Source organism: Furipterus horrens, unplaced genomic scaffold (assembly GCF_987537825.1).
Source record: "Furipterus horrens unplaced genomic scaffold, mFurHor1.1.pri manual_scaffold_12, whole genome shotgun sequence".
Taxonomy (NCBI): domain Eukaryota; kingdom Metazoa; phylum Chordata; class Mammalia; order Chiroptera; family Furipteridae; genus Furipterus; species Furipterus horrens.
Window position 1 is genome coordinate 47,938,609 of NW_028327182.1, and position 15,253 is coordinate 47,953,861.

A 15,253-nucleotide genomic window follows, 5' to 3' on the forward strand; every position below is an offset into this window, starting at 1 on the left:
GTGAAGAAGAACTAGAAATTGAAACATTATGTGAAAAAATAATGAAGCAGAACTTCCCTAACTTGGGGAAGGAAATAGACTTACAGGTCCAGGAAGCAGAGAGTTCCAAAAAAACTGGACCCAGGGAGAACCACCCTAAGATACATTATAATCAAAATGTCAAAAATTAAGAATAAAGAGAATCTTAAAAGCAGCAAGAGAGAAGAAGAGAATTACGTAAAAAGCGGTCCCAATAAAACTGTCAGCCTATTTCTCAAAAGAAACTCTGCAGGCAAGAAGGGACTGGCAAGAAATATTCAAAGTAATGAAAAGCAAAATCCTACAACCACGATTACTCTATCCAGCGAAGCTGTCATTCAGAATAGAAGGGCAGAGAAAGTGCTTCCAGGACAAAGTAAATCTGAAGTTCATCAGATCCAAACCACTGTTATATGAAATGTTAAAGGGACTTGTTTAGGAGGAAGAGGATCAAAACTATGAACATTAAAATGAAAACTGTATCACAACAACCAACAAAAGAAGCTAGAGAACTGAAACAAAGGAAGGTTAAATAGGCAGCAAGAGTGGGAAAAGAATTATAGGCATGGGGAACATTTTGGGGGGAGGTCAGTGGGGTGGGGGAAGGAGGGAAAGGGAGGGAGATGGTACAGGAATTAAGAAGCATAGTAGGAGGGAGTGGAGTAGATAGGAAGATGTTGAGAAGAACTATATGTACAACCAATAGTCATGGACTAAGGGGGGGGACAACTGGAGTGAGGGGGGTCACTGGGTGGAGGGGAACAAAAGGAAAAGAAATTGGGACAACTGTAATAGCATAATCAATAAAGCATATTAAAAAAATGTAAACTGAAAATAATTCTATGTAGGTGAGTGATAGTGAAAATAGAGTGTCTCACACATTGCTAGTGGAAGAGTAAACTTGAACAGCTTCTATGACAGATATTTGGCAGTTAGTTATCAATATGACAAATACATATATGTATTATCTTTGACTCGGCAAATCCACTTCTAGGAATCCAGCCTCTGAAATACCTGCACATGTGCAAAATGTATGTCTAGTGTAATACCGGCAGCTTTTTATTAGTAAAAGTTTGATAAGAATTTAAATGTGTATCAATAATTATAAAAAAAGGGGTCCCATGGGATAGCATTAAGCTTCCAACACATCCTTAGAGAATAAGGAGACCTGTTATGCATTAATGTGAAACAATCTCCAGGTATATTACTTGGTTAAAAAACCAAGGTGTAGAATAGTACTAAAAAAAGAAGAAATTATTTTCTACATGCTATATACATATAGAATATATCTGGAAGGATAAAATGGGTTGTCTTTGGGAAGAGAACTATTTGGCAGGAGACTAAGACAAAAAAAGACTTATTAATTATAAATCTTTTTGAAAACCATACAAATATAGGGCATTAATTATTTTAAATGTTTAAGTAGAAGAGTTACAAAAGCTAAGATTTTATTAGAATTGGGAGTGTAGAGACTTTAAGATTCTGTAATAGACTCTTTTTATTATTTATAAGTACATTTGTTTAAAATAAATATTGAGAATTCAAGCAATTTTAAGGAACTTACCCATATTGTGTTGTTGTTAATACTGCACCTCTCTTTTCCTTTTCAAGTTTTAACTTTTTCTTTCTTTCAATATTGGCCAGAGTTGGGTAGTTTCTACAAAACAAAGTCAAAAATATTATAAAAGGGCTTATAGAATACAGCTTTAATTACACAATCAAACAATTGCTGCATTTAGCAACTTTTGTTTTATGACTAATATTGTAACTCATAATTTATATAAACCTTCATATAGAATTTATATATATCTTTAATTCCTTCTACAATCTTTCTAAGGGGTAAAAAGTAACCATAACAATGCTACTCAATGTGTAGACCATCTGCAAATCCACAAACTTTGCTACTAGTCTGTGAGTAGGTAAGAAGCTTTACACTAGAATTTAATCAAATATATCATACAATGTGCTTAAACTGATCTAATTCATCTTTTTGGTGTGTACGTAGCCGTAAATACTGTAAAAAAAATAAATCTATACAATTAGTTATGCAAATACATAGTAGGTACATCAAAGTTACCAAGATGAGGAACAGACTGTTTTCAAAAAAGACAGTCTACCAGAAAGAATAAGAAAAGCACACAAACAGCAAAATATAGTAATTAACCCAAAGAATATAAAGATTTGAGGGTAAGAGAAAAGATGATATCAAGCTGAAGAAATCCAGAAAAAAAAAGGAACATAGAAAAATTGGTCTTAATTGGCATTAATAGACAGCAATCAGAAAGAAAAGCTCTCGAGTATTCTGTGTAGTGCAAACAGTGCAGACAAACAAAGGCCTCAGAAAGTGTGACAGATTCAGGGACAAGTGGTTCGTTTTGTATGAAACATAGTTAACAGGCAATCAGACTAGAAAGGTAGTCTGAGGCCAAAATGTGCCTTGAATGGAAGACAAGGAAACTTATATTTAACTCAGTGGAGATGGGGAGCCACTGCAAGTTATGAACAAGGAGAGATATATATAAGGCAGTGATTGAGATTAAAATTGACAGCAGTATGCAAGATAAAATGCTCTGACAAAGCTTTGTTTCTTGGCACAGTTGTATAGAGATGTAGGCACCAAACTCTAGTAGTGAAGGAAATAGATCTCAGAAGTATATATACAGCACAGAAGGAGAGGAACACAGATCGCTACCGCTCGGCTGGGCTGCTCATCAGAGTAAATTTTAAGAAACATCAACAAATCTTTTTCTGCCATTGTTTCTAGGACATTGTTTCTACCTCCATCTTTTTGAACCCTTGCATCACTTACTTGAATAACACAGACAATGTGAAGCCTATTGGTTGGTCACGTTGGAAGAATTGAAATGACATTAAGTGGTGAAGTCATCAGAAAAAAAAGGCAATAAATTTCAATAAGGACAGTGCAAAGCAATCTCTTCAGCCAAGAAAAATAAATTCCATGAATAAAACATGAATACACAAGCTATAAATAAACATAAGAGGAAAAGATCAAGGTCATAAGGAGATAAAAAGCTGACAAGCCACCATGACTCGGCTCGGTGTCATCTCGCAAATGAAAAGGTCGCCAGCATGATTCCCTCTCAGGGCACATGCCTAGGTTGCCCGTTCAGTCCCCAGTCGGGAGTGTACAAGAGGCAACTGATCAATGTTTTTTCCTCACATGAATGTTTCTCTCTCTCTCTTTCTTCCTCCCTTCACCTCTTTCTGAAAAAAAAAAAGAAACAAACCTGACAGTCAGCACTGTAAGACTACCCCTCTGGAAAGTAAACGTAATCTAAAGTTATGTGAAATGGACTCTGGCACATGTTCAAAGTGTGAAATCTCCTCCCATGATACTTGAAAGTGGCCAGAAATTCTCAAGGCACTGTGTCCAGTTTCGTATTTCTAAACTGAAAAGGAGAGTTGAGGAGAAATAAAACTTGGAAGGGATTCAGAAGAGACTCAAAGATGATTAGCAGGATGAAAAACAAAACCTCTGAAGAAAGATGAAAAGAACTGGAACTATCGCAGCCTTTAAAAGAGGAAAAGAAGTGACAACAAATGATCTCATGGAGAGGATGGTAGTCAGCTGTTCTCAACCAGAAGAGAGACTATGCAAAAGTAGAAATAATGGGAAAAAAGGTAATGATGTTCACAGGCCTCAGTGTCTAGGCATGTAACTCACTGCTACGCAACACCCTTCACATCTCTGAAATTCACTTATTCATACTAAATATGTTTCTTCAACATTTTTCTTCTGGGTACTGCAGACCGTTAACATGTTAGGCCATATGCTAAACAATAAGATTTGGTACTCTAGCATACCATGTACACTGAAATAGATGCTACTTAAGTGCTTCTCAACAATAAAGAATGTAAACATCTGTTACAGCAAGCAGATTGTTGGTGAAATGCAAAAGAATTCCTTTTGCTAGACATCAAGAAAGTTGTGGAAACTCCTTTGGTGTAAGCCTTTTAAAATAGCTCACTTTTTCCTTCTGGCAGATTAAAGTATCACTTTCCTAAAGGTAAGGGATCATTCACTATCCCTTGCAAAGCTATAGAATTCTATTTTTCAGTACTTAAATTAATAGAATCTTGGCCCAAAACCTAGAGACTAAAAACTAAGAAAAACAAGGGTATCAGAAACCAAAATATCCCAAAACAGGGATACCAATTTCAAGGCAGAGTTACACACACAACAATCAGGAAGCACCTCCTGCAACATAATACTAAAATACAGGAACAAGGAAAAGCCTGGAGCTTTGATAAAGGTCACAGGTCAGGTTCCTAAAGTACAATGGAAATAACCAATTCAAAGACTGTTGAGAAAAATGACAAATTGTCTTACATTGCACAATTTTGTACAGATAACTTAGCCCAGTATCTCCTGTTAGAGATGGATGTTATGCAGTTATAAAGACTAGGATTAGTGCTATTTTCACAATTGGTTTCTCTATTTTTATCTTCTAAAATAACTTTGCCTATTTTGCCAGCTTTCCCCAATACTCCAAGAGGAACTAGCCCTAAAACCATAAACCCTTTCTTTTTCTTCTTCCTGTTTCATTTCATCTTGCTTCTTTACCTTCCCCTTGCCTATGCTTTAAGCCTCCAGTCACAATCATCAAGCACTAATCAATAAGTGGGCAAAACTGTGCCAACCATGGTCTTACCACATATTCTTTTGGTGACATTATACTCTGTCTCTTTCCTTATCCCCAAATCACCACCCACTTAGTGACTTCTCCTCTAAGCCTGTTCTCTATAGAAACAATCCCTCTTTACTCTCACTGGACCACAACTGCTTCAACACAAGCCCTACTATTTTATTTTATTTCAAAGTCTTTCTGAACTTCAAAAAGATGTAACATTCTTTAGGAGCAAATCCCTCTGTTGGAATTCTGAAAGAATTGGGAACACAATTTCAAAGGATTTCCTCAGAGCCACAGGCAACTACTGAATTATCACAGAACTAGTCACCTAGTAGATTGCCATCTGCTGCAAAACATGTCTGAATGTTCCTAAAATTGAGGTTTGGGAAATAAAACCTCTAACCACTAAGTTCCCCCAATGCTAAATCATACAGCACTTCTACCTCTACTGGTGTGTGTGCGCGTGCATGCGTATGTGTATTTTTCCCCCAGATTATTAGTGAAAAGCCTTAAAGTTTTAAATTAAATACAGTGGGCATCTCTGAGTTTGGTTAATCAGAAAAAAATAAAGATGAAGGAATAAAGGCAAAGATATACTTTCTTTAAAGGAGCAATACACCATGCAAATATTTAGCATTTTCTTTCAGCTCTAAAATTCTTACTCCATGAAAAATCGTTTATAAAACGTTCTAATATAGCAATTACAAAGTCTTTATCTTCCCTGTATGTCAAAAAGTATAGTGGCTTCCTCAGAAAGAATGTAGTTCTCACAAGATAAAATTTGAAACATAAGGAATATTCTACCAACTGATGTGAAATTTACTTTTTAGGAGTTGAAATAATATATTTTTTTAAGATTTTATTTATTTTTAGAGAGAGGGCAAGGGAGGAAGAAAAAGAGGGCGAGAAACATCAAGGTGCGATCGGTTGCCTTCTGCACACCCCCAACTGGAGTCCTGGCCTGAAACCCAGGCCTGTGCCCTGACTGGGAATCAAACTAGTGACCTTTAGGTTCACGGGCCGGCACCCAATCCACTGAGCCATAGCAGCCAGGGCTCAAATAATCTTTTTTTTTTTTCAATTGAAGGTAACAGCCCTGGCCAGGTGGCTCCGTTGGTTGGAACATCGTCCTGTAAACTGAAAAGTTGCAGGTTTGATACCTGGTCAGGGCACAAGCCTAGGTTGCTGGTTTGGTCTCCAGTAGAGGCACATATGAGAGGCAACTGATAGATGTTTCTCTCTGGCATTGATGTTTCTCTCACTCACTCTCTCCCTCCTTACCCCTCTCTCTAAAATCAATAAGCATGTCCTCAGGGTAAGATTAAAAGAAAAAATGAAGGTAACAAATTTAGAAAATAAATGTATTTTCATAATAGGTTTTTTAAAACTGCTAGTGGAGAGAATGTCAGTGTATTTTTGAGATATCTACCAAATGTGCCAAAAGAAATGTTTCTCATACTTTTTATTAATAAAGTATACTTATAGAAATAATGTCCAAATATGTTAAAGAGGAAGAACTGGAAAAACAAGATATGGAAGAACTACAGATGAATTCAGTCAGCCCCAGAAGATAATCCCAGAACACTATGTTAACAAGGCAATATCATAGGTACAAATAAACTTCATTCAAAATTGTCAACCTGACCCAACTTCTTCATTCTCTTTAAGCATTTCATAATTTCACAAACCTGTAACCTCATTTATTCACTTCACAGATTTTTCCCAGTCTTCTTCCAACTTACTCTATTCATTGTCATAATACATTCAGCTTACATTCTAGAAATTACAACTAGGCTTTCTCCCCTCTGTCCCCACCTATCCCACACACAAAAAAATCACCAATAAGCATAATAAACACTTGCTTGTCTAGCCTTCATTTAGGATAGAGCTGCTTCAGAGTATTACTTAATAGTTTTAAACTTTCCCACCAAGCTCTGAGGCAAATGTACTACCTGTTCTCCCCTTTCATTAACAGTTCTGTCTGGGGATATTCCATTAACTCTGCTGTGGCTAAAGATGGCCTACCAACCTACTTCAATGAGAGCTACATGGAAGTCTCCTGGAAAACAAAGCTATTGTTTTCCAAATGAAAAGAGGCAAATTTAGCCATGTGTGCCTTCTGCCTTTTTCTCTTCTTCCTGCCTAGAATGTAGGCTTAATATTTTTGACATGCTGGAATCTTCTGGTGAACATGAAAATGAAACCAAGGACTAAGAAGCAACAAGAGAGAGAAAGCCTGTGCCTAATGGTGATGTTGAGCAGGAACAGTAGTTCTGGACCTTTTCTACTTGGGAAAAATAAACTTTTTTACACTAAGCCACAGTATAGTAAGATCGCTATTCCATTTACTGGAGCACAATCTTAACAGATGCAAGCGCCACTGCATCCTAGTCATGAAATGCTTTCCGTGTCCAACTAGGCACTTCTTGATTTTAAAACTCGCCTCTTAAAAACTCTGGCAGTTTCTTATAAAGTTAAATATGTGCTTATCATTGACCAACCAATATCACTCCTAGGTATTTACCCAAGTCAAATGAAAACCCATGCTTAAACAAAAACCTGTACACCAATGTTTATGAAAGCTTTATTCGTAATTTTCAAATACTGGAAACTTCCCAAATGTCCCTAAACTGGGAAATGAATGAACAAACTGTGATATATTCACATATGGGACATCCATGTGGGACAGAACAATAGCAATAGAAAGGAATGAACTACTGCTACATGCAACAACAGAAATGAATCTCAAATGCCCTGGGCTAAGTGAAAAAGACTCAAAAGCTACAGACTATATGATTCCATGCATATGATGTTCTGCAAAAATACAAATATAACAACAGAAAACATATCAGTGATAGTCAGGGACTGAAGGTTGGGGGAGAAGTTGACCACAAAGGGCATGAAGGGATTTTGGGGAGGGGTGATACAATACTATTCTATATCTTGACTGTGGTGATTCCACAACTATATACATTTGTCAGAACTATTGCATTAAAAGGGGTGAATTTCACTGTATGTATAACACATCTTAAAATAAATGGAGAGGAGGGGGAAGGCACTACACCTCTTACAAGAAGCCTTTTAAAACAAACTGATGGCCCTGCCTTCCAAAGGCTCTAAGTACCCCTTGATCAGACATTATTATCCTTACATGACTAAACTTAATGCTTCAGTTGTTTATGGTCTCATGGCCACATCACGTATATTTATCCTATTCATATTAGAGAGAGAGTATTAAAGGCAAGAGTCTACTCCTATCTACTTTTGGTGCCCTTGGCCACATACAGTAAAATCTTTGTCTTTTCAAATTCTGAATGTATACCTCTAATTTTCAAGCTAAACTATTGTTGCTGAGATTTCTCACTAAGAACAGAAAATCAAACCAGTCTTCTACCAGGGACTTTATATAAACACATGCTACCTAAGCTAGTTTGCATCTACATATTCCTTAAGTTTTTCTAGCTGGTAGGTGTTTTTCTGTTAAAGCACTAGTTACACAACACCACAAGGGGGCATAGTTCACATTCCTATGGAAAAAGCTACTTTTAGAAAGTGTTGCATACAAATACAATCAGTTTGGTTAGTCTTGGTGATTGTCCATGTAGTTAGGATTTTATGTTCAAAACCACAGCAGTTTAATTAGTATTAATTAACATTTACAATCATAATTATTAATCAGAAAAACATATTTCTGTCCAATTTCTTTAAAAACAACAAAGGTTTAGTTTAAAATATGAATTAAAAATGAGTCTCAGAGGATTTCTCCAACCACTTACTTGTATGTACCAAAACAGAATCACACACATAATAAAAATATCTCCAAGCTCTATTTATATATATCAACACTTATAAGATCCCTTTTATCTATGGTTCCATGGGATATAAAGAGCCATGGAAAAGATGGTTCTTATATTTGTAAAACCTATAATTATTTTTTTAAAAAGATACCTATGCAAAGTTCATCAATAGGACCGTAAGAGACATCTATGTTAAAGAGGCAGAACACATACCAGATACTTTATTCAAAGAAAGGCAAGCCAGTCCTGAAGACAGATGAAGAAATTATCCCCAAAGTGACAGTATTTCAGCTGGGCTAAAGCAATGAGCAATACTTCCAAGACAGAGAAGGTACGATTTTCTAAAAGCAGCAGCTTGAGTAAAGTCATTATTTTGAAGTAGTCAATCTTGCCACAGTTAAAAGAAAGTTATTTCACTAGTTCTAAACTCTTTACTCACTTTCTTCTTTCTTCCCTCCATCTTGCAATCTCCTCTGGAGTGTCTAACTTGATCTTCTTCATACCTGGAGCATGCATCTAGGGGAAAAAAGCCTGCTGAACATCAGGAAGCATATTTATGCTTTTGACTAAATATCAAGCATTATAGGGGATGATGGAGACGCTATACCCTAAAGTTTAAAACTAAGCAAAACACTCTTAGTGTGACTTTTCCTTTAAAGAATAAAGAATAATATCCTATATATTTAAATTATTGCTATTGATATGAAAAAAAGGAGTAACATAATTTTGGTTACAAAGAAAATATATCACTCACTTTTCAATTGATATCAAATAGCCAAATTAATGACTTAACAACCAAAACAGAGGGAGGTAACTAAAGAAATAATGAATACATAAATCAATTTGAAGCACCATAGATTTGGATTAAAAAAGGAAAAAAAAAAAAAAAACTCCAATGCAAGAACCAGTTCTGAGGCCCTGGGAAAATCATTATTTTATCTGTTAAACAGGGCCAATATTTATCTACTTTACATAGTGGTCTGTGAGGATAAAATGTGAATAATCAATGTAAAAATGCCTTTCAAAGTCGTCGGCAGCCGTCCGTCTCAAGAGACGATGGTGTAGCTTCTTAAGAGTCTATCTGCACTGCCGAGAATGGCTGTGCAGTCCGACTCGGGAGTGACACGGTATCTGTCTCCTCCCGTGTTGAATCGACATCTTGCGATGAAGCTACAGAGCCTGGGCAAGGTGATATGGAGGGTCTGCTGTTGCCCATGCAGCAGATCCCCCCTCTCTTCGCAGCTGAAGGATCCAAGGGAAAGACGGAGACAATACAGCTTGGCTTCAGGTGCGCCGCAGGAGTTGCCGGTGTTGACTACAACGTCAAACCGCCTTAGGGACTCCGGCTCCGGATTTTCTGTCGGGGTTTACTCCCTTAGCCTTTCCCCTGAAGAGGTATGCCGCAAGGCAGCGGAGATTTTTTGGAATCAGAGCTTTCCTTCTCTGGCCTTTCAAAGTACAAGTACTGTTACTATGTAAATGAAGAGGTGCTGAAGACAAAAGATCAATGAAATAAAAAGAGCACATAAAAAAAAAAAAAAACCACACAAGAACTTACATTTCTCCAATGGAATTGGACAATCTTTTCATGTGCACTGAAAGAGCAATCCACTTCAGGACACTGTAAGAGTTGACAAAAAAACAACTATTTAATGATTTTCATATTATGTATACAGTATTCCCTCACTTACCGTGGGTATTACATTCCAGGCCCCCCACCCCCCCGCTAAGTAGGAATCTGACATTTATTCTACACTCTTAAACCTACGTAACTTTAACAACATATGTATACAGTACCACAAAATCCCGTGATACAGTGAAAAATCCGCAATAAATAATTAAATATATATTTTAAAATCCCACAATACAGTGAGGCTGTGATAAGTGAACCGCGATACAGCGAGGGACTATACTGTACCCTATTACTACATATACAGACATTTTCTGGTCATATTACATAATATTCCATCTATGTGGTGTTATCACTGCATAGTTAGTAGCAAAACAAGTCACTCCAGAGTTGACTTTAAAAAGAAATGACATTTTCAAAGTATATAGTACAGTAATACATATTATTTACTTTCAATGTTGTAAAATGTTCTTTATTCCTAAAAGTGAGGGGCATTTCTATCAATATAACCTGAAAGAAAACCTTTTTAGACTTCCAGCCAAGATGGAGAGATAGACAGACATGCTGCATATCCCTCCACAACTAAGAAGAAATACAACTACCTCAAAACTACAGAAAGCCAGAGTTCCTTAAAACTGAACTGCACAGAAGTCCAACAAACAAAGATATAAAGAAGAAATACTCATCCAGACAGGCAGGAGGGGCGGAGCCGAGGCAAAGAGGACGCAGTGTGGTGTTCGCAGAAGCAGGCCAGCAGAAAGCGCAGTCACACATTTTTAAAAATCAGGAGGGACACCTAGGGAGCTCTCCCAGGACCGGAAGAGACTGTGCAGCTCATGGTCCCAAAACCGTGGAAAACAAAGCCTCATTGCTTTTGACTGTGAAAACCAGTGGGGGGTTGGGGCAGAGGAAGAAACTGCCCATCTCTCAGCAAAGACTGTTTGTTTAAAGGGCCCCCACAGTCCGAGAACATCCGCAGACCCACCCACTTTGGGAATGACAGCCAGGGCAACAGCTAGAGGTGCCAGACCCATACAAAGTGGGAGAAGTGCCTGGAAAAGGGATGAGTGCTGAGCAAGCAGCATTGTTCCCTCTCAAACCCCCCACCCCCACAAACAGCGCTACACATGGTGAAACAGGTCACCCGTTACTGACGAATACCTAAGGCTCCGCTCCTTATAACATAACAGGTACAACAGCTCTACCTAAGACAGAGGCAAACAAACACAGGAGCCTGTAAAGATGAGGAGACAGAGAAGTATGAACCAAAAGAGGGAACAGATCAAGGTTCCAGTAGAAGAACTAAGCAACAAGGAGAGAGACAACCTAACAGACACAGAATTCAAAACAATTATTTGGAAGATAAGGAAGAGGAAAAACAGTCAACCAGTACAAAATGAGGAAATAAGAACTGAAAAAAATGAGGCGGCTTAGGAACCTCTGGGACAACTTTAAACGTGCCAACAACCGAATCACAGAGGTGCCAAAAGGAGAAGAATAAGAGCAAGAAATTGAAAACTTATGTCAAAAAAATAATGAAGGCAAACTCTTCAAATTTGGCAAAGGAAATAGACATACAAGTCCAGGAAGCACAGAGAGTCTCAAACAAGATAGACACAAAACAGACAACACCAAAACACATCATAATTAAAATGCCAAAGGTTAAAGATAGAGAATCTTAAAAGCAGCATAGAAAAGCAAAGAATTTCCTACAAAGGGGTGTCTATAAGACTATCAGCTGATTTCTCAAAAGGAACTTTGCAGGCAAGAAGGGACTGGCAAGAAATATTCAAGGTGATGAAAAGCAATGACTTACAACCAAGATTACTCTATCCAGCAAAGCTTCATTTAGAATGGAATGGCAGATAAAGTGCTTCCCAGACAACGTAAAGCTAAAGGAGTTCATTATCACCAAGCTATTATTATATGAAATGTCAAAAGGACTTACTCAAGAAAAAGATCAAAATTATCAACATTAAAATGACAACAAACTCACACCTATCAACAACTGAATCTAAAAAATAAAAACAAAATCCAACTAAGCAAACCAGAATAGGAACAGAATCACAAGTACGGGGATCATTTGGAGGGTGATCAGCTGGGAGAGGGAAGAGGGAGAATTGGGGAAATGGTGCAGGGATTAAGATGCATAATTGTTTGGTACAAAATAGACAGGGGGAAGTTAAGAATAATATAGGAAAGGGTGAAGCCAAATAATTTTTATGTATGACCTATAGACATGAACTAAGGGGGATGGAATTGCTGGAGGGAAGTGGGGTATTGGACAGAGGGGAGCAAAGGGAAGAAAAAAAATGGGACAACTGTAACAACATAATCAATAAAATATACTTAAAAAAAAAAGAAAACCTTTTCCAAACTAAGAACTTTCTTTTATAACTTTACTTCTCAAATATTCTGGTTAAAAAAAAAATTTTGTTTTCATTGTTTTTAGAGAGAGAGGAAGGGAGAAATAACCAAATACCCATTTATTGTTCCACTTATTCATGCTTTCATTGGATGATTCCTGCAGGTGCCCTGATCAGGGATTGAACCGGCAACCTTGGTGCATCAGGATGATGCTCCAACCAAGGCACAGAGCCAGTACTGGTTAAAAAAAAATTTAAGCACTTAATAAGATCCAGACAACTCTTAGAATGTGATGGATCATGGCATATTACATGGTGTGGTTAAATGGTCAAGGGCAGCCTTACAAGGAAAAGAGCTTACAAAGGTCCACATAGCAACTAGAGGGGAGAGCCATCCCTCTTACAAGGCAGAGGCCCACACATACTAACAGCTGCCAGACCCTCCTTCTTTGCTGCTATCTTACCTCTTCCTGAAGCAGTGGGCTCCCCACCCTCAAACTGCAAATCCCAGAGTCACTCTCCCAATTTGTCAGGTCATCAAACATTTCTATGAACTATAAACTTTTAAGGAAAAGCAGCTCAGAATTTCTACCAAATATACCCATTTTGCTAAGTGAATCACAGGATAACCAGGAAAACCTACTTTTGTATGTTCAGACATGTGTTTATCATACTTTTCTTGATTTTTAAAACCACGATCACACGTATCACAAAAACAGCGAAAAACTGGTTCTTTTCTTTTCTGCAAACAAAAATAAAGAGGCATTAGGTTTTTGCTGAAAAATCTTTAATCAATAGTAAAAATATAACTATCCTTCTAGTAATACATACTTTGATTTTCACATAACCCTTATACGTGGGGAAGACTCCTAAAGATATTACTAATGAAGAGAGAATTCTCTCTTTTCTTTTAATTTTAATTTCAGCAAATATATTAGGAAAAGCCAGGCATAACAAAAATTTTTAAATCTGAGTAGAGCTAACATAAACAGTGAATAGCTTGCAAAGTGACAATCTAATTAAGACTTAGTAGAGTATGTGTCAGAGTAATATAAAAACAGATATTCAGTGTAAAAACAGCATTTCACCTTTTAGAAAAAACTATATATAACTACAGAAGGGGAAAAAAGAATTATTTAAGTAAAGAATAGTTATTTTTTTATTCCCAAACATAAAACAAAAAAGATTATTACAATGATGAACTCCATAGGAAATATTTAATGTTGAGATGTTAATAAATATAATAGTTTCACAATATTTTGTTAAATTAGGTACATATTTTCATGCCAAAATAAAGAATCTTACTCAACTTATTCTAAACTAATGACATTATTTATATAGTTTAAAAGGTGAAAGACCAGACTGTAAACTACATCAGATAAAATAAGCCCATTTTAAGACTTAGTTTCTGAATGTAACCAAGTTGGTTCCTCCTTAAAAAATACAAATACAAAAGACCTTTAATTCTATCCCCTCTTTCAATCTTCTAGTACTATACATATGTAATTTGTATATATTATTTAGTTTTTACTTCATCGAGGTTTAAAAACATCTTCAATTATCTGTAATTATAATTCTCAATAGCCTTTACTCCTGATACTATATTGAAATGAATTCAATGTTTCCTTTTTTATGATTCCTCCATTTATTTCTCAAAAAGATTTCGCCTAAAATTTTCACTTACAGCTAAGATCCTTAAAGGTCCTATTATAGCAAGTGTCCACTATGTCAATAATGGATGCAAAACACTGAGAGAGTTATGACAGAAGCACAAGATATGAAAGAGTAACATAGGGACCAAAATGCTACATTCAAGAACATATTCAAAAATACCTTTTTTTTATGTTTTCTACTGGGAGGGAAGTTGAAGTCAGTATACTTTGCATCATATGTTTGTGGAAAATAAGAATGTTTAGCTGAAAAACAAAAAGAGATCCGTAAGTGTTGGTAACTAAATAAATATTTAAATTTTTATTTGCTATAGTATGTCACAAATACTTGAGTAAAAAACTGCTTGAACAAATCATCAAAGGTTAAGACTAGTCTACCGAATAAATATTTTCCCAATCAATACATACTGGTAAGATTAAGTGTCCACAGATGCTTTAGACATCTAAACAATGAACAAGCTAATCTGATTAAATTTCTTATTGTTGTTTCAAATATCAGAAATGTATCAATAACAGTAAAACCCCTAATACAGCTCTTTCAACACCAATTTTACACCAGAAAAACCACCTTCTGAAACATACTTTCTCTCAAATTTTTTTCCTTTCTTATTGCTAGGATCCAACTCTGAAACCCTGATCTTTTTCACCTAGATTACTGTGACAACCTCTCAATTATTTTCCAGTTTCTAAGTCCTCTCTTTCAACAGACCCTGCACACTGACACCACAAAGACAATCCTCCAACTGTCACAATCCTTCTCAAAATCTGCAAATGGTTTCCTGGAGTCCTTCAATGAGATCCCCGTTTATTTTCTCACTCCTTCCCCATATCTTCCATACTCTGCTCTGTCACACTAGAACACAGCAACCTTCAGAACTCCCCTTGTACCGACACCTCTTTGCCTCTACCTAAAAAGCTCTTCCTAAACATTTCCCAACTCCTCAAAACTCAGAAAGCACTTTTTACATGCCTCCATCACCAGTCACTGTTTTGTGAGTTACATTTATGGGCCCATCTCACCTGACGTAGTACTGCCTGAAGAACATTAATATTTCCAGCATTTGGCACACAGCAAACACTCATTTAGATTCATCTTAATGTAAACTGAATCTTATGCAGA

At 36.6% G+C, this 15,253-nt stretch overlaps 1 protein-coding gene across 2 annotated transcripts in view; it reads right to left on the minus strand.

Moving 5' to 3' along the window:
• The window catches only part of NUFIP1 (nuclear FMR1 interacting protein 1), a 54,778-nt gene that overhangs the window by 37,973 nt on the left and 1,552 nt on the right, over window positions 1–15,253 (minus strand). For both annotated transcript variants that reach the window (XM_090258258.1, XM_090258257.1), the window contains exons 2-6: window positions 14,297–14,379; window positions 13,107–13,205; window positions 10,026–10,088; window positions 8,907–8,983; window positions 1,583–1,675 (exon numbers count right to left, since the gene is read on the minus strand). In XM_090258258.1, coding sequence (XP_090114384.1) covers window positions 1,583–1,675; window positions 8,907–8,983; window positions 10,026–10,088; window positions 13,107–13,205; window positions 14,297–14,379 — 415 coding nt within the window. The remainder of the gene's footprint in view (window positions 1–1,582; window positions 1,676–8,906; window positions 8,984–10,025; window positions 10,089–13,106; window positions 13,206–14,296; window positions 14,380–15,253) is intronic.